Raw genomic sequence first — 24509 nt, forward strand, 5'->3', positions numbered from 1 at the left:
CCTGCTGTCACTTATCCCCCGAGGCCCTTGGCTATAAACAGTGCTAACACAGCACTTAGCACATGCCAGGTACCAGATGAAGAGCTTTAAATCAGTTACCTCTCCTAAGGGAAGATGTAGGGGATTTGTAGGAAGCAGGGGTGGATGAGCTGACTCGCTTGCCTATTCTGTCCACACTGAGATGGCACCACCAAGTGCTATGGGCTAAAGACAGCCCCCGGCCCCAACCAGCTCAGACTTGAGTGGAGCTACTGGTCACCAATGCAACTTGAGCTGGAAGGAGACAAGAGCTCATGGGGCCAGGGCCCAGTGGGGGAAAAGGAATAAGACCCTAAAAAAGCTTCAGCCCTGCTCAGGAGGGGAACTGCTGGCCCATTTCACAGATGAGGAAAAGATCAGGGAGGTTGCATTCTCGTTGGCACAGCTAGTACACCCAAGCTTCTCTCTCTGCCCCGAGATCTTTTTGCTTCCTCAGCAGAGACCAGGCAGGCCTGGCACCTACAGCTGTACCTGGGTGGGAGGGCTGGTGCACCTTGCAGCCTCCATTTGTGTGCCCAGACTGATTGTACCTGGATCCGTCCCCCAAATAAGGGCTCCTCACTAGTCATGGGGGAGGGTGAGAAGGGGGCACCCCTTCCTCAATGCTCCGAAGAGCCCAAATCAGAAGCCCAGGGAGGTGCTCCAGTTCCTATGGCCCTGGTGCAGTAACTTCCTCTCAGATCTGACACCCCCATCTGAGAAGGGACGCATGCACAGACGCCATGTGCAGGTGTGTGATTCAACCAGCAGGTGGCGCCAGAGAAAGCCTCCCAAGTGCTGGAGGTGGGGAAGCCAGGATGGCTACACCCACAGCCAGAGGGTTAAGACTCCAGAACTCCCAGGCCGAGCTGGGGTCTGGGAGGAAATGGCAGTGAGAAGAGATGGCACAGGAACCATCCCAAGGGGTACAGGCCCATCCTCTCACCTGTGGCATCATCTCCCCCAGCTAGTGTCTAGGAAAGCTGACTGCCAAAAGGATAGTCTGGCTGTTGAGCCAGACTTTGGGCCCACATTCCCATCAGCCTGACTTTGGGTTAGTCTTCTTCCTGCCTCAGTTTCCTCTCCACTTTACAGATGAGGGTAGCCTCTAGTAATTATCAGGATTTCAGGGGTATCTCTTCCCTACCACCATTAAACTCCCTTGTGATGCAGACTTATGGCAACAGAAGAGGGTTTAAATGCCCAGAAGTGTCAGTTTTATTTGTCAGTGCAGTAGGGAGCTAAGGCATGACCTGGTTGCTTCCAAGAGTTAGAGGGCCAGCGGTGGAGGGGAGAAGCAGGCCCTCCTGGGCGCTGGGCCCTGACGCTGCCTTCTTGGCTAGGGGCTGGGCCTCAGACCCGAGCCCCAGCAGACCCAAAGCTGTGTTGAAGAGGTTGATGGGAGCAGAGCCATCGGTGATGAGAGTTGATTTTAGGCCCAGGCTCTGGAGCAGTTTTACCTGGAAGGAGCAAGAGGCGGGCGAAAAGACAGTCAGACCCTGGTCCCTTCTATCATCCCCTCGGCCGCCTCTCCAGGGTGGGCTGCCCCCCGCTCTGGTCTGACATTGTAGCTCAAACCATCCTCATAGGACTAGTCAGTGACAAGCAAGGAACATAAGGGGAGCCTGAGGGTTTCATCCCCTCCCAGGCCTCACGGGCCTGAAAGTTCTGGGAGCTTCCAGCCAGGTTGCAGCCGTCCAGTCCTTCCTGTTCCTTAAATGCACCAGGTTTCATTCTTTGCACTTGGACCCTCTCCTGGGAAGCTCTTGTCGACTCTACAGAGCACTTAAGTATCCCCTCTTCAGAGGGGCCCTCCTTCCCCAGCTAACTTGACATGTCACCTCCCCCTTCACCGTATCACCCTGTTGACTTCTTTCGAAGGGCTTGTCACAGACTGATGTCCCATCAGTTTACTGCCCTCGCAGGAGCTCCCGCTCACTGCTGAGTCTAGTACTGTGCCTGATAGGACACCATGCTCGAATGACACGGGATACAGAGACAGTCCAAGTCACCACCTCCCCTCGCCCCTCTGTCCCCGACATCTTTCTAGGTGTTGTGTTTGCCTCCCCGGCCCTGCCTTCTTGGTTCCAAATATGGTCCCAAGACACACACACAAAGACATATACACACACACCCATGCCTGCACTCTCCCCCCACCTCACCTGCATCTCCGGTCCTGCCACAGCGAGGTCCCTGATGGTGCTGGGACCCAGGGCCTCTGTCATCTGCTTGAACTTCTTCACCTCTACCTCAGCCAGCTGCTGGGCCTTGCTCACCTCCAGCTCCAGCTGGGCCCGGGCATAGACCAGTTCGAGCTCTCGCACTTTCTTTACACGCTGGAGCTCAGCCTCCTGGAAGGGGAAAACCCAGCATTCTTTCGATTGTGTGGCCACTGGACATGTCCAGCAAGTCCCCCAGCCAGCAAGTCTGAGGGAATTCAGATGGAGGGGATGGAACGGTAAACTTACCATCAGTTAGGGGTGAACCCTGGCTATGCCACCTTTTAGCTAGTGACCCTGGGAGCCCCTTAATTCAAGCCTCGGTTCCCTCCTCTGTAAGATGGAGAGAACTCCTACCCTTAATGGGATTTCAAGCATTAAATAAGATCTTGCATGTAAAACACAGGCAATACCTAGCATAAAGTGGGCCAGTATTGGAGCACATATATGTAAGATGGGTGTAATCATCATCCTTACCTTCAAAGCAGGTATTAAGTGAATTGAAATAGGGCAAAAGACTTCGTAAACCACAAAGTATTTGGACAGGGCTTTCTGTTAAGGCACTTGGTATCCCACATGGCTTCAGGGACTGCAGCGATCGGGCTTCTTCCAGACCCCAAGGCCACACCCTTCCATGGGCATCTCCCCCACTCACCGTCTCAATGGCCAAGGCCTCTGCCTTGAGCTTGGCCTGGAGCACGGAGCCTTCTCCCTCAATGCGCGCTGCCTCTGCTCGGGACTCGGCCTCTGCCTTGGCGGTCCCAGTGCTCTCCACCGCGGTGCTGGAGACGGCGCAGAGTCAGGGAGACCCAGCAGGAAGCCCAGCCCTGCCCTTCTCCGCCCTTGACTTATGCTGTAGCAGCACGAGGACACCTGTGCACACCCCCCACACACATCCCCACACCCACACACCCCCACACCCACCCACACCCCCACACATCCCTCCCATCAGTTGCTCTTCCAAGACCCTCTGCTATCTTTTCTTCTAGTTCTCCACCCACCTCAGAGCCTCCAGCTCCAAGAGTTCCCTGCGAGCTTTTTCAGCTTCTGATTGGTCTAAGATCTTCTGTCTCTCAAGCCGGCCGCGGGCTTCTTGTTCTAGTCTCTGAGCCTCGTGCCTGGGTGGGAGAGGGGATAGGTATGACGCTGGCATGGGGCCAGAGCTGGAACAGGAGCTCCAAGGGCAGGGACCCCTGGCCCATGGGAGGCCCTTGACGTGCAAATGAAAGCACAGCGTGTGCACTGTGCAAGCCAAGTGCCATTCTAGGTGCAGGGCCACGTGGCTGTGACCGCGGCTCCTGCTTTCACTCGAGTTACTTTCCAGTGGGGAAAAAAGGACAAGTAAACAGGGGTGATTTCAGACAGTGACAATCTCCTTGAAAAATGGGTGCTACAATAACGTGACTGGGCAAAGAGGGTGCTGCTTCAGTTGGGATAAAAAAGAAAAAGGCTCTCCGACGAGGTGACCTTTGGAGGCCAGAGGAGGAGGCTGCCCGGAAGCGCAGGGAGAACATTCCGGCCAGAGGCAACAGCCCGTGTGGAGCTCCCACCTTGAAGAGCAGAAAGGAGCTGGTGGGCCTGGAGCACGTGAGCCTGGGGAGAAGGCTGGAAGGTGAGGAGGGGGAGGCAAGGCTGGACCCCAGAGTGCCTGGAGGGCCACAGATACGAATCTGGGTTCCAGCACAAGCAAGGCGAGAAGCCACAGAAGCAAGGGTGGCATCTATTCCCACCTTAAGTAGCCCAGGCTGTCTGCTGGGTAAGGAGGACAGCAGGCTGACCACCAGGGTGCCGTGTTATCCAGGTCCTGGCAGCAGGCTAGAGACAGGGACCCTGGAGAGGTCGGGCCCACAGTGGGCATCGTGGAGAGCCAGGCCCCCAGGCCTCACTCACTTGGCAGCTGCCTCCTGGGAGTTGGTGGTGATCTCAATGGCCAGCTGGACGCTGCGCTGCAGGGCGTCCCGGGTCCTCTGGTCCACGGGCTCCACCGACTGCACATCCACACTGCTGACCACCAGCCCATTCTGGGGGAAGACAGCCTGGTCCCGGGGCTGGGGCAGGGCCATGCTGTCAGGCCCCTTGGTTTCTGGGGTCTCAAAGCCAAAGACAGCAGTGCGAATGATGCGGGCCGAGTTCTTATGGAAGTCATCAAAGGTGACAGAGGCCACGGCCCCTCGCACCCGGGACGCGATGGCCTTGCAGGCATCACCCACGAAGTCGGGCACTGAGAAGAGCTTGGCCGTCTCTTGGGGGTCCTTCCGGTCACTCAGCTCAAAGTGCCTGTGAGCAAAGACAACTCTCTCATCTTCAAAAAGGACACTGACACCCACCTTCTGTGGTTGGGAAGGGTCTCACGATAGAGAACGCGAATTAGCATCTGCTATGTGTCAGGTGAAGTCCTAAGAAACTTACGTGCTCCCATTTTATTTGCTCAGCCACCCTATGAGGTGGGCATGAGCATTACCCCCATGATAGACAAGGAAATAGAGGTCCAGAGAGGTTAAGCGACAGACCCTAAGTCACACAACAGGTGCCAAGCCAGAAAGTTGAACCCAGGCAGTGTGGCTCCAGGGTCTGTGCCCCCAAAGATATCAGTGCCCAGCTGCCTTTGTCACAGTCCTGGCCACTCAGCCAAGAGGTGAGGAACGCGTGCTTGGGAGTTGTTGAGTACTGCTTCTGCATCTGACTTATCTCCCCCAATTCTCATCGCTGCCACTTGAGCTCTAACTATGGACCGGTCACAGTTCTAATTCCCACAGCATCCTTTCCACAGCCCCATGAAGTTGATGGTTATGTCCTTAACGTCATTTTACAGACTGGGAAACTGAGGAACGCACCCAATACTTGCCCAGGCCCGCAGCTAGCAAACGGCAGGGCTGGGATGCACGCCCATCAGCCCAGAGTACTTGCTCTTGACCGCCCGGCCACTCCCACCAGTTGGGTCTGATTAATCTTTTTAAAACCTTGTAGTTACATGTTTGGCTGAAGTCACGCTAGGAGTTTAGCTGAGGAGTGTCCTCCTGTCATTTCCCCCTAAATTCTACCCCCAGGTGAGCCCTCATCTTTCCTGTCGTTCCACTTGGGCGTCAGACTGGATTTGCATGAACCCCTGGGTTTCCTCCTTGACCGTGGCTTTGAGTCAGGCGTTCTGCCCTGATTGTGAGCTCAGCGCTCGAGGTGGCATCTCTTCTCTTCCGGGTGCCCCCGGGGCTGCACCAGCAGGGGCCCTGGCCCTCCCCTCTGCCCCTTACCAGTTGTAGGCAAGCTGCAGCTGGAGCCTGGCGTGGTCTGCGGTTTCGATGGTGATGATGTCCGTGAAGAAGTCAGGCCCCAGCAGCAGGCAGAGCACGCGGCGGGCGTGGGGACGCTTGGGTCGCCCAGCCGAGAGGGACAACACCGTGAACTGCTCCTCGGGACCCAGGGACACCAGCTCTGGCCCAAAGACCACACTGCAGAGGGAGCCGGGAGTCAGAGGCCCGGAGAGGCCCTCCCGCCGCAGCCCCACACGGCACAGCCCCCCAGGCCGCCGCTCACCGGGCTCTCTTCTCCCGGTAGTCGTACACCTGCACTGCGGCATTGTGGGGCACACGGTAGCTAACCACGTGGGTCTTGTTCCGGGGAGCGGAGGGCCTAGGAGTCTTGGATGTCTCTTTCTCACCCCTGTCCGCCAGAGGGTCCTGCCCCTTGTTCAGCAGCTCCTCCACCCCCGGAGGCAGCTCCTTCTCCCACAGGACTTCATCCTGGGTCAGCATGTAGGTGCTCCCGATCACAGCACGCACCTCGAGAGAGGAAGACGAGGAGGAATGTCACCGGCAAAGGGAGGAGGGAAAGAGTCCTACCCAGCAGCCCTAAAGCGGAACTGGTCCAGGAGGTAGGACAGCATCGTGGTTAAATCTGGTCTCTGGAAGGAGGCTGCGTTCAAGTTCGCTCTCTGCAAGTTCTGTCACCTTAGGCAGCTCTCTCACCCGTGTGCAAAATGGACCTGATAGTGGCAACCTCACAGGGCAGAGGAATGAATGACATCTCACATGTCTAGTGTCAAGAATTTGGCGTATAGTAAGTTCCCGATATTATTTCTTCTGGAATCTTCCTTCATGGGGCAGCCTGGAGGGCATCCCAGGGACAGATGCAATCCTAGGAAATAGGTAGCACACACTAACATTTCCTAGGATTCTGAGCTCTACTTGTAGGTTGGATTCTTAAAGAGGTTGGAGATGTGGTCCTAGTTCTAACCAAGATCAAGGCTTAGGTGAGAGGCAGAGAGGAGGGATTCCACCAGGAAAAGGGTGTGGGAGGGAGGTCAGGTCTTACTGTTCCTAGGCCACATCCCAGTCAGACCTTTATGCTGGAGGCCAGATCTGCATTGGGGACTATGTTTCCATCCTAAAATCTGGTTCATCTTCTTGCTTGAGAGCTCTAACATTTGAAATTAGATACTTAAGACAAAGGGAAGGCAAAAACTCCAGAGAATGCCCTCATATTTAGCAGCCGGCTGGCTTGGATTCTACTAGCAACACTGTTGAATCCCTTCTGTCACCTCCGCCATGCATCTCCCCATCAGCACCACCCACTTGCCCAGACCAAGCCACCACCAGGACCACATGGCAGCGATGGCGCCCATCCCTCAGTTCTTACCCTTCCGGTTTTGACATCCTGCACGTAGATGCCCTCGTTCTCATCCAGCGGGATGGCCTGACGCTCTTCTACCACCTCCACCTGGGCAGGTGGCACGTACTCCAGGGGTCCACGGATGAGCCAGCGGTCCCCCGCCTGGTGGGAGACCTTCTCCTCGCCCTCCCCCTCCTCCAGGGGCCGCAGGGCCCTCAGCAGCAGCCCCTGCTGTTCCGACAGCACGTATACGTTCTGGATGCCTCGTTCCAGCTTCTCTCCGGGCTGGAGGAAGAAGGACTTCTCTCCCTAGTGGGGAGAAGCGGGGTCAGGAGCAGTCACCACCCAGGGCTGTGGGTGCCTCTGATGGTACCTCCTTCAGCTCCGTGTGACCATGGGCTTGTGCTGAGGACAGGAGCCCCCAGAAGCACCCTCCCCACCCTTATGTTATACAATGAATCATTATCTAGACTGTGAGGCACTCTACAATAATGCCTGTAGATCTGGTCAAACCTGCCCCGGGACTTCCCTGGTGGTGCAGTGGTTAAGAATCCGCCTGCCAATTTAGGGGTCACGGGTTCGAGCCCTGGCCCAGGAAGATTCCACATGCCGCGGAACAACTAAGCCCGTGCGCCACAACTACCGAGCCCGCGTGCCACAACCACTGAAGCCCGTGCGCCTAGAGCCCATGCTCCACAACCAAGAGAAGCCACAGCAATGAGAAGCCCGCGTGCAGCAACAAAGACCCAACGCAGCCATAAATAAATACATTAATAAATTTAAAAAAAAAAAAAAAACCTGCCCTGAAAAATTCTGTAAACTGTCAAGGTCTGGGTTCTCACAAGCTCAATAGTTAAGAATTAACCTATTATTGCTTTATTTCTCCCATGCTTTGTTGCCTTGGGATGGTGTAGTCCAGAGTTGGTAATCTCTGATCTTTGGGCCAAATCTGGCCTGCTGCCTATTTTTAATATATAATATAATATAAATACATATGTGTATATATATATTTGAGATATAACCCACATATTATAAAATACACCTATTTAAAGTATACAGTTCAGTTGTTTTGGTATATCCAGAGCTGCCCAACATCACTACTCCCTAACCCCAGAACATTATCGTCCTGAAAAGAAACCCTATACACAGTAGCAGTTACTGCTCAGCCCCACCCCACCCACTATACATGGATTTACCTATTCTGGACATTTCATGTAAACAGAATCATACAATATGTGGTCTTTCACATCTGGCTTCTACTGCCTAGCATACTGCTTTCAAGTTTGTCCATGTTGTAGCACATATTAGAACTTCATTTTTGATCTTTACATTTTTGAATTATTTCAAGAACATGAGTGCCCTCAACCCCAGAAAGATTATCTATCATTCTTTTGACTGATATCCCATTGTATGGATATACCATATTTTTCATCCATTCATCAGTTGATAGACATCTGGGTTGTTCCTATTTATTCTACCTCCTGTTTTTGCAAATAAAATGTTACAGGAACACAGCGGCACTGGTTCGCTTACAAGCCGTCTACGCTGCTTTCACGGCACAGCAGCAGAGTTGAGTAGCTGCAACAGGGACCATATCGCTCACAGAGCCTAAAATATCTACGATCTTCACAGGAAAGGTCTGACCAGCCTTGCTAGTCCCACATATAGTTCAGAGAGGGGATGAGGTAGAGGATGCGGAGAAGGGTAAACCAAGAGATTTGTTTGACACAGGATGACAAAGTTTCCAGAACAGAGGGATGTGAAATATTAGAGAGAGTTTCCAGGTTTACAGACACAGTGCAGGGCCAGGGAGGCACTCACAAGAGAGGCCACGTGTAACCTCAGGTCAGGGATGCCAGAAAGATCAATGAGACAGTGTCTCAAGGGACAGAGACAAGTGTGCACAGAGGGAGCCAAAACAAGCCTGGTGTTTCTAGAACATGTACCGAGGGTGGGAGGAGGGCAGGGACTGGGGTCCAAGGGCCTTAGGCCACTCCAAAGGCATTCACCTCTGGGTGAGGCGGAGACACTTACCTTGACCACACGCTTTTGCCCCAGCTGGTTCTTGCCATCCGGTCCCACCGGGTCGAGGATCACACAGTAGTTGTGGGGATCCAAGGTGGTGATAGACACGACCCCCATCACCTCCTCATAGACATCTGGTACGTGGGCCTCTGTGTCCTGCGTGGTCACCAGCCACTCCTCCCCAGTGTGGCGGGTCACTCCCCTGAAGTCTCGGAAGTTCTGCCGAGCCCGGAGGTGCAGGGCTGTCTGTAGAGCGAGATGTCGGGGGGTTTGAATAAACCCACCTCTAACTTCCTTGGGGGATCTGGGAACCCTACTGGCCACTAAATGATCCAGGTCTAAGTGATAGTGTCTACCAATCCAGGAGGACTTCTTAAACCCTTTCAGGTGACCCAGGACACTCCTCAGGTTATCTTATTTTCACATTCTCTGGCACCGTTCTCTGCCACTCTGAGAGTCTCCCACCCAGGTTCCTCCAGAGCACAAACCTTTTCCGTAAGGATCACAGCATCCACCACGTCGAGAACCTCCTCAAACACTGCGGGAAGGTATGCACCCACGGAACGGACCAGCCATTCTTCTCCTGGGCCAGGGGCAGAGAGGCAAGGGTCAAAGGTCACCCAGCCTGTTCCCCAGCTGCCCCTTCCTGCAGCCTAGACAACAGGGGACCCGCAGAACTTTGTGGGCCACTTTGAGATGCCACTGCCCCTATGCTCAAGGGCCTGACAGGAGTCATTGTTTTCCTTTTTTGAGGCCAGAGGAAAACCAATCCCTACCCCAGAAAGATTGAAAAAAAAAAAAAGCCCTTCCAAGTGCCCAAGTTGCTACATGCCAATACTCTGCTAGGCCTTCTCTAAGCTCCAAAGACCGACTTTTTTCCTTCCCCTAAAATGGGCAGAACTGCCTCTATTATAGCTGCAGAGGTCATTGAGCCTATTGGAGAAGCAAGAGTGCCGGGGGAAAAGTTCCAGTCTGGCCCTTCCTGGCCATAAAACCAGGCCTCAGTGATGTCATAGGGAAAATGGGAGTCGTGGTGCCTCAAGGTTGTTGAAGGACTAAAGAAGTTGCCATTTGTAAAGCATTTGAACCACACCTGGCTCAGTAAGCATGGCCTTTGTGAAGACCTTATTTAATACATCACATTTGTCAAACACAATTGCTAGTTGTATATGAACACCTGCTTTGTTGACCTAGAAACAGACATGGCCGCTGCCCCCAGCTCATGGTAAAGGGTTGGGGGGAAGGAAAAGCCATGTCAGCATGATGGTGATCACAGGATCCGGGTAGAGCCTCCTGAAGCGGGTGGGGGGAAGCAGCAGGGGGCAGCCCAGAACAGCTGGCAAGAGATACCAGGGAAGCACTTCCTCCAGGCTACAAGTGGCTACCCCCAAACTTCCCCACTTCCCCTGTGGTCGAGGCACGGCCTGCCCCCCCCAACCCCACCCACCCACCGTCAGCATCCCTTCAAGACCCCACCTGTCACTCTCTCCTTGCCCTCACGGTCCCAGCATTCCTTGCGGGCCCTCAGCCGCAGGGCCTGGTTCTGCTTGATGATCGTTGCCTGAATGATCTCCACAACCTCCACCTCTTTCCGGGGGATATACGTGCCTGGGAAGAGAAGATGAGATGGGTGTTGAAGGTCAGAAGATATCAGGGCTAGAATGGGAGGGCAGGAAACCTCTGACCCTGACCCGGCTGGAGAGGAAATACTTACCAGGTCCTTCAAATAGCCACTCATCTCCTGCCACCACCTTGTCTCCGTTCTTATCCTCAAAATCCAGCAGTGCCTTAAGATGGAGGGCGGTGTTGGGCAGAACCACCTGCAGTGGGGTGATGTCCTAATAGGGGAAGAAGGGGGGGTCGTGGGGTATTCAGAGCTGGGCCCCTGGAGTCAAACCTGACACCGTGAAGGTCAGAGTCCACAGCAACAATCTCTCCATGTCCCAAAATAAGACTCCGAGTGGAATGTACAAGGTAGGTGTGGCCCCCAAGCCATCTGGTCTGAAGAGCTAAGATGGAGTTGAGAGCAAGAGGCTGCCACTGCTGATGGGCCAAGGACACACCTTCCTCTGAAGAAGTGCTCAGAACTTGTTATGAACTAGAAATCCAGGTGGGAAACTGGGTAGAGGGCTTGATGGGAGACGTGGGAGAAACATCTGAGAAGCTGAGTAAGTGAATATCTCATGGCCCAGTGTGCACTGGGGCTCTCAGGAAGTATAAGGTGGTGGGAAGGTATAAACTTCTATAACAGGCACATTTGAAGCATGAGGCTTTGTTATCAAGGTTGCCTCATGGTCACAAGACAGCCATTGTACTCCAGCCATCACATCTCCTTCCATCAGGAAGGGGGACCCAGCCACAAGCTGCCAAACCTTTTAAGAGGTTTGTACAAATATTTTCTACAAATAGGATTTCACTTGATCTTTGATCCGAGGGAAGCAGGAAGGCAAGGAAAGAGGCTCATAGAGGCTAAGGGACATGATCAAGGTCACACAACTAGTAAGAAACAGAATCAGGATTTGAACCTCAGCCTTAGTGAAGGCTACCTGCCACTCCTTACTGCAACTAGGGTAGCCCCCCGGGAGGAGACGCTCACATAACTCTACTTCACCCACCGACCACACTCTGGGTTGGAGAGGCAGAGCTGGAGGTTTACTACCCGGGCAAGCCTTTGCCTGGACACCTTCTATGTGCACGGCACTCAGCTGGTTGTGGTGGAGTCAAGACATACCCCCTTCTTCGTGGAGTTGAGGTTCCAGTGGGTGATAAGACAAACAGACCAATGCCTCCAAGCAGACTGTGGACCGGGTCAAGGGGAAGAGGTTGCAGAAGTCCAGGTGAAGAAGTTAGGAAAGGCCCTCAGAGAGTAGCATTTGAACTGGGGCTCAAAGGAAGAGCTGGCTTTTGATATAAAGGTGTAGAAGGAGGAGGGGGTGAGCATTCTGGGAAGAACGTGTAGTCCAGTATGGTTTTCATTTCTCATATCTACTCCATCGTCACTTCCTGTCTGTCCACTGCAAATCCAGGTCTGCCTTTATCTATCCCTGCCACACCCTCACCTAAGCCGCCAACACCTCTCGCCTGGATGATGGAAATATCTTCCTAACTGGTCTCCTGGCTGCCTCCTTTGTCTCCTTCCAGTTTGTCCCGCACGCTGTTACAGGCTTTCAGCACTAGGTCCAGTAGTTATCACCAAGTGAGACTGGGAATATGGGACAAGAACAGATTTGGGGGTAAGGGGAAGTGTTAGGTTTGGATAGCCAGTATGAGGCGACTGTGGGACATCCAGGAGAGGGCTTCCTATAGGCAGCTAGGGGACTCACAGCCTGTAGTTCCCAGCTAAGGTATACAGTTGGGTGTCTTCAACACAGATGAAGTGATCAAGGCCATAAAAAAAAAAAAAAAAAAAAAGAAGGCACACAGGATATTCAGGACAGAACCGGAAGGCAGAGAGGACGGGGAGAAGATGGAAAAAAAAGACGTCCACAGAGTAAAACACAGACAAGTTTTAGTAAGAGGGCAGATCAACAATGGATGTGGCCGAGAGGGTCTGTGAGACACAGAATGGCAGTCCACTGGGCCTGCAGTTGGGATGTCTTGGGGTTTTGCCAAAGTGGGGTCAGTGGAGGTGGGGGGCCAGACGCAGGGGCTTGTGAGGCAACAGGGCAGAGAACATCAAGTACAAGTTGTCAAAGTAAATAGGAAAGATTGTAAAGCAACTATACCCCAATTAAAAAAAAAACTAAATAGGGAAGAGAAAACAAATAGCTAAAAATTCGATTCACAGGGCCATTCATAAAAGCCCTTACAAATTTAGTGTGCACATCCTGGGACCCAGAAATTCTTATTAGTTTCTACTCTTAAAACAAAAAAGAAACTAGGCCTTCCCTGGTGGCACAGTGGTTAAGAATCCGCCTGCCAATGCAGGGGACACGGGTTCGAGCCCTGGCCCAGGAAGATGCCATATGCCGCGGAGCAACTAAGCCTGTGCACCACAACTACTGAGCCTGCGCTCTAGAGCCCACGAGCCACAACTACTGAGCCCACGTGCCACAACTACTGAAGCCTGCATGCCTAGAGCCCGTGCTCTGCAACAGGAGAAACCACCGCAATGAGAAGCCCGTGCACCGCAATGAAGAGTAGTCCCCGCTCGCTGCAACTAGAGAAAGCCTGAGCACAGCAATGAAGACCCAACACAGCCAAAAATAAAAACAAACAAACAAATAAATTTATAAAAAAAAAGAAAAAAAAGAAACTAGCATGCACAAGGGCACACACACACAAGGATATTCACCACAGCATTGTTTTTCCTTATAAATTGGACACATCCTAAATGGTAACTCAGGAGAAGGGCTGAACCTCTATCTATCATATGGAATTACAAACAATTAAACAAGAAATGACTTATGCACCTAGATGAGAAGTTCATTCAGAATACACTGGCAAGTGACAATGTGCTAGCCCTTATGCAAATAAGTTATAATCAATACTTTTTTGGATACATACTTACATGGATGCACAGACATATCTGGAAGTGTATACCCTGAATGGATGATAGTAGATACCTCTGGGGATGGAGAGCAGATACTGGTGGTGGAAGTCAGAGAGGACCTTACAGTCTTATGAATGCATTCTTTAGATGAAAAGTACGCACAACTAAGCCTTCAAGGCCAGAAAAGGATGGAAGAGGCAGAGCACGTTTATTGGCCAAGAGAAAGGCACCCGTAACAGAGAAGTTAAAGACAGGAGAGAGAAGCTCTAGGTGGGGATAAGATCAAGAAATAGAAGGATGCATCTTCCTGGGTCCACGGATGGAGGGGAACCTCCTAGAGGCTCCAACAGGTAGAAAGGAGACACAGGGAAGGAAAGGGGACACAGACCCAGATCCTTCCAGATGGCCTCAATTTCTAAGTAGGTGACCAAGTTGTTTGAGAGTGAGAGGGCAGAAAACAGGAAGAAAGTCAAGAATGATCAATATTTAGAGGCATGCAGGGGGGAAAAAAAAGGAGAGAAAGCTGGTTGGGAAGGAAACATTAATGAGCAGGGCTTGGGTTGGAATGAACCACTTACCCCACTAGCTACTTATAATACTGTTGGGGTGGATCTACCTGAGTGTGAGGACAGAAAGATCAGGTGGGGGTAATACCGATCGAGGACCGGGTTTGGGCGCAGGTCTAGTACACGAAGAGCGTGTGTTAAAACAACAGGGTTCCGCTGGGGTAGGGAGAGACCAGGAAGAGAATCTGAAGGATAGGAGAGAAGTGGGATTCAAAAGCCTGGAGGTGGGGCTTCCCTGGTGGCGCAGTGGTTGGGAGTCTGCCTGCCAATGCAGGGGACATGGGTTCAAGCCCTGGTCTGGGAAGGTCCCACATGCCGCGGAGCAACTACGCCCGTGAGCCACAACTGCTGAGCCTGCGCGTCTGGAGCCTGTGCTCCGCAACAAGAGAGGCCGCGACGGTGAAAGGCCCGCGCACCGCGATGAAGAGTGGCCCCCGCTTGCCGCGGCTAGAGAAGGCCCTCGCACAGAAACGAAGACCCAACACAGCCAGAAATAAATAAATAAAAAAAAACAAGTCCAGAAACTCCGCTGGAATTAAAAAAAAAAAAGCCTGGAGGCAACATGACAGCAGAGGAGGACTAGGAAGGGGAGACTGATGGTTAAGGAGGAGCTGGGTTTAATTTCAGAGGTGGGGCAACAAGGACCTACTGCATAGCACAGGGAACTATACTCAACATTTTGTAATAATCTACAAGGGAGAAGAATCTGTACAATAGATATATACGTATGTATAACTGAATCACTGTGCTGTACACCTGAAACTAACACGACACTGTAGATCAACTTTACTTCAATAAAAAATATAAATATTTTAGCTAAAAAAAAAACTTCAGAGGTGGGGCAGGTGCAGGAATAAACCACCCATGTCCAGAGTGGACATGGCACTGGGTGGGACTGAAGCAGAAGATGCGAGGGTCAGACTTGAGGTCAAGAAGGCCAAGATGTTGACAGGGTCATCGCATGGACATCAGTGAGGCTCCCAGGAGGGCGGGGGAAGGGAGGCCTGAGCCAGGTGGCACCTCAGTGAAGGGAAAGAAAGTGGTGCGGGTAGGGGCCAGTGCCTCCAAGGAGGGTGAGTGCCGACTCGCTGGTAGAAAAGGAACATCTTGGTGGCACTGGGCTCACAGGAGGGGAAGGCCCTGCCCTCCTGGCCTGGAGCACGTGGGGTCTGAGAATAAGCCACTGTGAGCTGGGGCTGCCGGGGAAGCAGAGGTTAAAGAGGCAGCGATGAGGAAAGCTCTCTCCACCCTAGGGAGCTTTTAAATGCTGGTGCCCACCCCCCACCCCAAAAAAAAGGGGAGGGTGCTTTCCCTGGCGGTCCAGTGGTTAAGACTCCATGTTTCCACTGTAGGGGGGCGCCGGTTCCATCCCTGGTCAGGGAACTAAGATCCCACATGCCACGTGGCCGGAAAAAAAAAATTCTGGTGCCAGACCACCCCCCACAGCTCCCTCCAAGAGAGGGATTTAGTTTGTCTAAGGCAGAACCTGGATATGGGTGATTTTCAATTTGTGACAGGTTGAGACTTCCATAAGAGTTGCAAGACTAGTACAAAGAATTCCCCTACACCCTTCATCCAGATTCCTTAAGGGTTAACATCCGAATCATTCTTCATCACTTACTATCTCCACACACATTTTCCCCAAAGTGCCTGCAGCTAAGCAGATGGGAATGCCTCAAAGCTCCCGGGTCTAGCTCTTATGCTTCCAGGATCAAGAAGCACTGCTTGGTAGAGGAGCCCAGAGTGAACAGTGTAAAACGGCAAGGAGGTAAAGGTAAAGAAATGTTATAGAAATGAAGGCGGGGTGCCCTCTCACTCCGGCCCAGGGCCTGAGGGCAACATGGACGAGGGCCTGGCTGGCACTACAGGTGTGCGATGCCTTCCCGTGGAGCAGCCACAGGCGTCCCGAGCCTGGGCCTCACCTGGTCCACCACTGCTATCACTGCCCACCGGCGTCTGGCACTGTTTGAGAGAATGAAATGCTTACTCTTGGCACAAGTCATTTAGTGTCAGACTGGCCAGGAGCTTCAGGCAGGCTCTGGAGCCTGGAAGATTAGGTCCGGAGATGGGCCGACAGCTCTCAAAGGTCTGACCTGGGCATGTGAAGAGGAAGGGGACGTTTGGGGAAGGAGAGTGGAGGGGCAACAAGTTAATTCTGTCCCAGTGAGAACCAGCAAATGTCACCTCCCATGGCCCCAATTTGTTTTCCCTCCAGAAAGCAGTGCTGAGCCCTAGGTCAAGGTAGCAGGACCGGTAGAGTGGGTACGGGGAAGGTGAGCCAGGTACCTTTTCCAGCACCTCCCCCGGATACAGGGGGAAGGGGTCCTGGGCCAGCCGGATCTCTAGGTCAGCGTGGCGGAGCCGTACTTGTCCTGTGACGTCGAACAAGACGGCGTTCTGGGCGTCCCGGGCCACCGGGTTGGTTACTGTGCAGTAGTGGCGTGGGGGGATCGTCACCATGTGCTTGGGGGCAAACAGGACCCTGTTGGAGGGTGAGAAGCAGTGTGAGGACCCAGGGGACCTCCCGTTCCTATTCCCGAAGAAGGCGGTGAATGGGAAAGAAAGCTTCCTGTCACCCAAGCCAGGGAACAGGAAGGAGGAGATGGACAATCATGCCAGCCAGGCTACCAGGCCCTCCTTGGCCCCAGGTGCCCCCATAGCCCAGTCCCAACACCAACCTCTCATTGTCCTGCCGGATGTAAGTCTTTGGCCCGACCTCCACGCGGGACACGTTGCTGTTCTGGTCCAGCACATGGATGTAGTGGTATGGTGGGATGCGGATGATGGACTCTTCAGTTGCCATGGTGACTCCTGAGCCCAGGGCAGCACAGAGTGTGAAAGACACATGGGGAGAAGACAAAAGATGAGTCCAGGGCGCTTGGGATGAAGTGGGCATGAAGACTGGCTGGCGCTGGGGGAATGGGCCCTTCCTCCTCCGGCTCAGATTATGCCATCCTTCACTGTCCCCACACCCATCTGTTCCTTTCTTCCCACCCAGGGCAGCCCATCCAGACCTCATCCCTGCCAAGAGATGCTTGATGCAGTTAACCACAGAAGCCCAGGGTTCTCCGCCAACTCCTTTCCCTCTTTCCCATCTACTTTACCTCCCCCAAGCTTCCTGAAGTACTGGGAGGGGCTTAAGATCAAAACTTTCCCAATCTCCAACCCCCACAGTGTAGGAGGCAGAAGCACACCAAGCTGGGAGAGGTGGTCAGCCTCTGGCGGTGCTGTGGGTCTTCGCCAGCACGGTGGGGGGCAGAGGCTCTGAAGAGCTCCCTGGCTCCTTTATTTCAGGGGATCCCAAGGGCCCCAGCTGTACGCAAACATTAGCCCATAGCCCAAGAATGTTTGCATGATCTTTGCAGCCCTCCCCCCTTGCGCTTTAAGCAATCCTGGGATGAACTGTTTAGATGTGGGCCGCCTCTCAAGGAAGGGGTCCCTGATGGAACTGACACTCCCATAGAATCAGTTGGATTAGAAACACCACAAAGGGGACTTCCCTGGTGGCGCAGTGGTTAAGAATCTGCCTGCCAATGCAGGGGACACGGGTTCGAGCCCTGGTCCAGGAAGATTCCACATGCCGCGGAGCAACTAAGCCCATGAGCCACAACTACTGAGCCTGCGTTCTAGTGCCCGCGAGCCACAACTACTGAGGCCCGCGCGCCTAGAGCCCATGCTCCGCAACAAGAGAATCCACTGCAATGAGAAGCCCATGCACCGCAACGAAGAGTAGCCCCCACTCGCCACAACTAGAGAAAGCCCGCACGCAGCAAAGAAGACCCAATGCAGCCAAAAATAAATAAATAAATAAAAATTAAAAAAAAAAAAAAAAAAGAAACACCAGAGTATTCTAGTCCTTTCCTCCCCAGTTCTCTGTGGTCTGTTGCCACCTGTGACTCCCTGCCATCATGGGTAGGGGTGGGTGGGAAGGAGAAAGCGAGTGAATGAGTTCTGCATTCTGTCCACCCCCACCCTAACTGCTTCTGAATCCTGGGTGGTTATCTCCAGTGCTTGGCCTGTTCAGGAATGTCACACCACCTACTTAAACCCCATCCCTGCCTCCAGCATGCCTTGGACTTTGGACATGTCCCCTGGAGTCACACAAAGGGAACCAAGTTTACTAAGCGATTCAAAGCCTTGCCCTCTGAGACTTTGGTCCAACTTTTTTTTTTTTTTTTTTTAATTTTTTGGCCACGCCTGCATTGGAGGTGCAGAGTCTTAACCACTGGACCGCCAGGGAAGTCCCGGTCCAACATTTTTGAAGCCACGACCAAACAGGAGCGGTACCCCATCTAGTCCACCATCCATCCAGCTTCCAAACTGGGTGACAAATGTGAAGTGAGAAGGAGGAAGGGGGAGTGGCTTGGCACAGGAAAAAGAGGTCGGAGCCACAAAATTACAGAATCAAGGCCCAAGAGTTTTACTTGATCCACACAATCTGTCAAATTTCTTTTGTTTAGAAATTGTGAGTTATCACAAAGTTCCGATTCCTGCTTCTCTTGAAGTATGAGGAGCCAGGCCCTACATTCCCACGTGGCAAACTGATGAGAGCCACATAGCAGCTGAGCCCTTTGGATGGGCCACAAGCTTTCCTGCTTAACCACAGTCCCCACCACTCCCAGTTGTCTTACCCCTCCGCTGATGCACTCACATCACCTGTGTGGCTCCTCTCTAAAACCTTCCAACTCAGCATCATCCAAAAGGACTTTCTACAATGATGGAAATATTCTTAATATGTGCTGTCTTTGGACTGACCACATGCAGCTACCGAACTCCTGAAATGTGGACAGTGTCACTGAGGAACTAAAATTTTAATTAATTAGTTAATTTTTTTTCAGTTCAAACTCATTTCCTTTTTATTAAAGTCCAAGTTATATTACATGGCTTGGTACTCAAAGGAAAACTTGTTCAAATAAGGTAATATGTTATCATCAATATTTCGAGGTGATTGTTTACAATCAAGTAGCACTATCAATAAATTCTCGGGAATCCCATCCATGGGGTTTACACTTTGTCAAGGCCCAGTTCCTCTGGAGTGGAGATTTTCAGTTCATTTAAAGTTGGTCTAAGTTCCTGGATGACATAGGGGGAGATTTCCTTATGAGGTTCTGCTTTGTCCTTAACAACCTCTAGGATGCGAACTGCACTAGCAAAACCATTTAAGCGTCTGCATGCCTGCAAAGCAACATCAATGATTTTGGGTGCTGGAACCAGATCATAGCCAACAATCGTGTTCATCCCTTTACGCAATTCCCAAGCATCAATATCTGGCTTATTGAAGTATATCACCCAGCGAGCATCAAACTCCTCCATCTGTCTCATGTGACCCACAGGAGTAGCAGCGAATTGACTGGGTAACAGCAGCGGGACCCGGGGGGGCTGGTCTGGGAGACTGTGACTGCTGCTACCGAGCATTGCAGCACGCAGGTTAAGGCTGAGGAGAAGCTGGGTGTGAGCTCAAGACCGCTCGAGAGCTCGTGTTTAATTTTACTTTAAATAGTCAAATGTGGCTGGTTGATCCCATATTAGACAGTGTGGCTCTAATTAGTTGAGTCCCAGGTAGGGACAATGAGTCATTCAAGGCCACACAGCAAGCTGGTGGTACCATCAGGATGAGAATCCCGATGGAATGCCTGGTCCTGTCTCTCTGCAGTGGCAGTGCAGTACAATGGTTAGGGGCATGGATTCTGCCAGACTACCTGGGCTTATTTACAATTCTGATTTGCTGCTTTGCCTGGTATTGTTTCCTATTGTCTTGCCTCATTTTCAAAGAGGTTACAGTTTTGATCTGTTTTCTTGGTACACTTTCTACATCAGGGGGATATTATTCTGCTCCTCATTCTTTTTCTTGCAACTTTGTATGGGATTTGACCTTGATACTATTCTGTTGCCTGTTTGTCAAGTTAATTTCCCTTAACTTTTCTAACATCAGAGCTCCCTCTTCTGTTGATTTCAGGGAGTGTTCGAAAATCCAGGTGCTAGTTTTCTGCTTTCTGTTCTCCCCACTCTTACCTGGACCTTCGCTTTCCTTCCTCTCTACTGCCCATCCTGCTCAGCTGTGCTTCCGTTCCCCAGGAGAGGGCCCCACAAGAGCACCCCACCCCCACCCCGGGGCTAGGACTGCCTGGATCTTGGTTCTAACCCTTACTGGATGGGTGATCTCAGACAAGTCCCTTGCCCTCCCTATACCTGTTTCCTGGCCTGTGAACTGGGGATGGATAGGTCATCAACCCAATGTATGAGGACTGAGTTAATCATAAAGTACTTGGAACAGAGCCTGGCTCTTAGCAGCACTATGTGTGTGGCTTACAGCTGAGGGCCAGCTTCCTTATCCAGTTGGAGGATGTGACCTAGCACCAGAGGCTCCCTACCCCATCTGGCATCTCGGCCTTAACCCTCACTTGTTTACTGATCAGGAAGGTGGCAGGTTTTTGTGTCACCCCAGCTGTGGGCCTAGAATAGCAAAGGAGCATCCGACAGCCCAGCGAAGCCTCTTCCTGGTTCTCTGCAGGGCGAAAGCCTGGCCAGGAAGCCAGATGGGGGAGAGGAAGGGCTAGGGCTGCAAGAGGAGGGTCTGTGAGGCCCCACAGGGAAGATTTAAACTCTAGAAGGCCACACAAGGCTGGGAAGCAGGCTCTGGGAACAGCCTCCAATGGCTCCTTTGGACGATCCCTCACCCCCTACAGCTGAGGCCTCTCTACCATCTGTCACCCCAGCTGGGCCCAGTCAGGGGGGCCGAGAGCTTCGCCCAGCTCACTGACTCAGCTGAGAGTCATCCTTAAAGCTAATCAGGCTGGGCTCCTGCCTTATTCCGAGGCCATGCCCTTGCCAACTACCCTTGTTTCAGTACCAGGACCCTGTCTCACCTCCCTGATCACCCACCTACCCAGCCCTAAAGCTGTGCCTTCCATGTAAGTTCACCTGCTAAGTTCACCCAAGAACAGGTTTTGCCTTTTCAATCTTGCCATCCCCAGAAGTGAGCCTCACGAGAGGCCTCTCAGAGATCCAGGGAGACCACCCGACTCAGGCAGCATGTTTGTGTCTCAGATTTAGACTTCTGTGGTTTACCAGATAACGTGTACAGTTAGAGCATTTCACTTCCAACATACCAGGGCCCTCAAAAGACAATGGCTAAGGATCATGTTGACCTTTGGAAGGTCCTGCCCAGCCCCGAGTTTGGCCCCAACTCCCTACATTCACCGAGCCCTCCCTTCAGTGTCTGCTTCCAAGATCTGCCCCCTAGTCTGCTCTCTGGGGACCTGTCCAACCTTGCGTGATCACACTGATCCTCATGTGTCATGAGGCTCCTGCCAGAACCAGTCAACTTCTACCCAAAGTCTCAGAGACCACTGGCTCCCCAACTGCACCCCACACACCAAGAAGGGAGGGGTAACGGCTGGATGAGCAGAGAACAAAACAGCCTGGGAGAAGAAGCTGGCTTCATCCTCTAGTGAAGAGGCAATTCTTGCCCTGTTTTGGCTCAAGAGTAAACTTGCTAGAGCAAAATTTAATTAATGAATGAGTCATATCATTACATATCAGATTTTCAGTGTCAATTGTGAGTGAATCTTACAACAGTGAATCTTAAACAGCAGATGCCCAGGCGACCAGCCACACTGGGTATCAGTCTGCAGCATCAGCATCTCCTGGAAGCCTGTTAATAATGCAGAATCTTGGGTTCCCCCGACCTGAGAGCTGCTGAATTAGTCAGCATTTTAACTAGATCCCCAGTGATTTGGGCATACATTAAACTATGAGCAGCTCTGGTCTATAACAGCCTCTCAACCCTGCCTGGCTGTACATCAGAATCACCTGGAGATCTTTTAAAACCACCCATCTCTGGGGATTGATTTAACTGGTCTGGAGTGGGGTCCTAGCATTGCTATATAGAAAAGTTCTTCCACTGAATCTAATATATAGCAGGGATTGAGCTTTGTCACTGCCGATATGACCTCGGGCCATGTGCTAGCCTCCAAGCCTTACTCTCTTAGACTGGAGTGGGAATAAAAGTGACTGTTTCCTGAGGTTAAAGGGGTTAGAGACTGGAGCATGTCTAATGCACAGTAGGAGCGCGACAAAGGGTGGCCTGGAGGAGGCAGACCAAAGATGAACCCAGATGGCAAACTGTTCCTCAAAAGCAGGGAATGTCATGTATTTTCCCCCAGCTCCTCACCCTCAGGTCCAAGTAGACCCCCAGCCAGCACAAGTCCCCTTGTCCCAAGGCCTGGGCAGGCCTGAAGTTGGAGAAACAGTTGGAGACAGCCTTGCCACCATCACGTCTATCAAGCTTAGGTTTAGGAAAATGCACAGGAAAATTCAGCACAGACAGGGAACTCATCTTTGCAGTTTCCCTTCACTGATTTTAAACATTCTAGTCTTTGTTTAGAGAATGCGAGAGTCACATTTCTCAGGGACTGCAGAGAGGCTGTTTTTACCAGACAGCTTCCCAGTTTAGGGAAATGATTTCCTGCTCTGGGGGACTATAGTGGAAATTCTTGAGAATTTGTTTCACATAAATCACTTCTTTAGTAGCAGCAAAGTTGTAGGACCTTTTCTTCCTAGGAAAATCTTATCTGAGCTCTAGCCCAACTGGGTCACTTTTCGGGAGCAGCAGCTTTTTCTGGGGACAGAACCACTCTGCCAGCTCAGGATGATGCTTGTCCTATTTCTATCCTACCTCCAGATGCTGCCAATTAATGCCAGTCATTGAAGGCGAAGATTGGCTAGATTGGAAGTGAGCCAGGAACCAGGTTTCAGAACCCCTGTTTTCTAAAATCGCCCAATCATAGGACTCAGCTGGTCGTATTGATGCCCAGGCCTCACCCCAGACGCACTAGGCTAAGGTTTCCAGGAACGAGACTCTGGAATTTCTATCTTTGGCAAGTGCCCCCCCATAACAGCTCCCACTTATTAAGAACTTAATCTGCGCCAGGTATTGTGTTAAATGCTTTTAATTAACTCATTTCATCCTCATAAGAACCTAGAAATTAAGGAATTTGCTCAGGATCACACAACGATCAAAGGACGGAGCCAGAATTCCACCTCAGGTACCGTGACTGCAGAGCCCCCAAACCAAGAAGTAGTGTGGTCTCCGGCAAAAATGGCAATAAGATTCTAAACTAGAACAAGGACTTAAGGACCTGGGAGGGGCTGGCTACTCTCCAGGAGATAGTGCCAGCGCAGTTCAAAGGTATTTTCGGTAACCTAGGAGAGCAGCACCCAACAAGGGGGCCAGAGTAACCTTGGAGCTCTCTGGCTTTCCCTGGGCCAGCCATTCAAGGTGGCTGCCCCGACCTGCCCATGGCTTTAGAGAGCTGCCCTGTCCAGAAAGCCTCACCCTCAGGGGAGGCTGAGTATACTGTGTGCCAAGGGTGGAAACAGGCAGAAGTTTCTGGCAGTCAGTTGGCACCCGTGACAGCCAGCCTTTCTCCCCATAAAATCTAGGGCCCCACCCAGACAGGGAGCAGAGAAAACAGGGCGCACCTGCCTCTACTACTATCCCCCAACCCTCCATGCTGCTAAGATCCCCAGAATCTTAGAAGCATGGCGGGTGCAAGAGAGCTTCCTGTTTTCACTTCCCAGTCCCAAAATGAAAAAAAAAGAAAAAAAAAGAAAAAAAAAGAAAAAGAGCCTTGCTCACCAAACTCCACGCCTTCTGGAAATCAAGCCTACCTTAAGATTACTCTGCCAATGATTTCTCAAATGATCTGCAAGGCCCACAGCTGGCATAGCCCTGAGTGGGGTAGTAGGAAAGCCTCGATGTCTGCAGAGTTGAGGAATCTCAACGGGGACAAGTCACATTCTAAAAGCTCAAGGGGACAGGCCAGAGCTCAGGTCCCCAGGGGGAGTCTAGCAGGGACCAATCTCACTCCAGGAGGGAGTCTAAATGGACCCCTTAAGTTTCCTCTGCCCCTACTGCTGATGGGGGAGCTTAAGGTCAGAGAGGCCTGAGATTTGGAGGGGTGAGGGTGTTGGCAAGATGACAAGTTGATCTACCTTTACTTCAGAAGCCAGAAAAAACTCCAAGGAAAGCAAAGCCTCCCAGGGCTAAGCTTCCACCCATCTTCTCCCGGTTCTGGTTCAGAGACCAACTGCCCCGGATGAAGCAAGCCCTAGAAGGCAGGATAGAGCTAGAGAGGGTCTTGAAGGACGCAAGGTTCCACCAACTGGTTTGGGGCTTTGAGGCCTGTATGAAGTACTCACATCCAGAAGTGTGACTGGCTGCAACGGACTCCCCAGATCAGGAAACTCCTTCACCCAGCCCTAGAGATGACTTCCCAGCGGGGCAGGGCGGACGCGGGGGTGGGGCTTGGGCATTTAAAGGGCCCTTGCAGCTGGTTCTCGTTTGTTTGGTTTTGTTTTTTTCTCCTCTGGGCTGCTTCTACTGCAGCTGAAGGCACTGCAGCTCATTCAGTGCTCAGGAATTCCCACCTCAGAGCCAGCTGGCAGCACTGGCATGAGACCGGGAAGGGTCCTCGGCCAGAGGCAGGGGGGCAGGTGCCGACTGAGTTCACTTCTACCCCATCTGGCTTTAATTTCCCCATCTGGGTGCGTACAATTTTGCCTCTCCGCAGCTGTTTCGGT

The 24509-nt window shown here is 52.1% G+C and overlaps 1 protein-coding gene and 1 pseudogene across 3 annotated transcripts; both read right to left on the reverse strand.

Moving 5' to 3' along the window:
• Positions 1 to 1212: 1212 nt before the first annotated feature.
• MVP (major vault protein) lies at positions 1213 to 24397 on the reverse strand. Of its 2 annotated transcripts, none has more exons than XM_082361223.1 (15): positions 24129 to 24397; positions 16604 to 16736; positions 16212 to 16407; positions 10582 to 10705; positions 10344 to 10475; positions 9356 to 9450; positions 8877 to 9113; positions 6870 to 7151; positions 5769 to 6013; positions 5486 to 5683; positions 4128 to 4514; positions 3239 to 3355; positions 2893 to 3019; positions 2181 to 2369; positions 1213 to 1478 (listed from the first exon to the last, which is right to left on the reverse strand). In XM_082361223.1, exons 2-15 carry the CDS (start codon positions 16726 to 16728, stop codon positions 1260 to 1262), a joined length of 2673 nt encoding a protein of 890 aa, XP_082217349.1. In that variant the 5' UTR covers positions 16729 to 16736; positions 24129 to 24397; the 3' UTR covers positions 1213 to 1259. The 2 variants fall into 2 exon arrangements, with proteins under 2 accessions (XP_082217349.1, XP_082217350.1); XM_082361224.1 differs by lacking the exon at positions 24129 to 24397 and adding an exon at positions 23922 to 24105.
• LOC309613175 (cytochrome c oxidase subunit 5A, mitochondrial pseudogene) lies at positions 17921 to 21218 on the reverse strand (annotated as a pseudogene). Its single transcript has 2 exons — positions 21194 to 21218; positions 17921 to 19381 (listed from the first exon to the last, which is right to left on the reverse strand). The product of its transcript is annotated as a cytochrome c oxidase subunit 5A, mitochondrial pseudogene (transcript).
• Positions 24398 to 24509: the final 112 nt, after the last annotated feature.

This window comes from Balaenoptera borealis (genome assembly GCF_965194805.1).
Source record: "Balaenoptera borealis genome assembly, chromosome: 16".
NCBI classification, from domain to species: domain Eukaryota; kingdom Metazoa; phylum Chordata; class Mammalia; order Artiodactyla; family Balaenopteridae; genus Balaenoptera; species Balaenoptera borealis.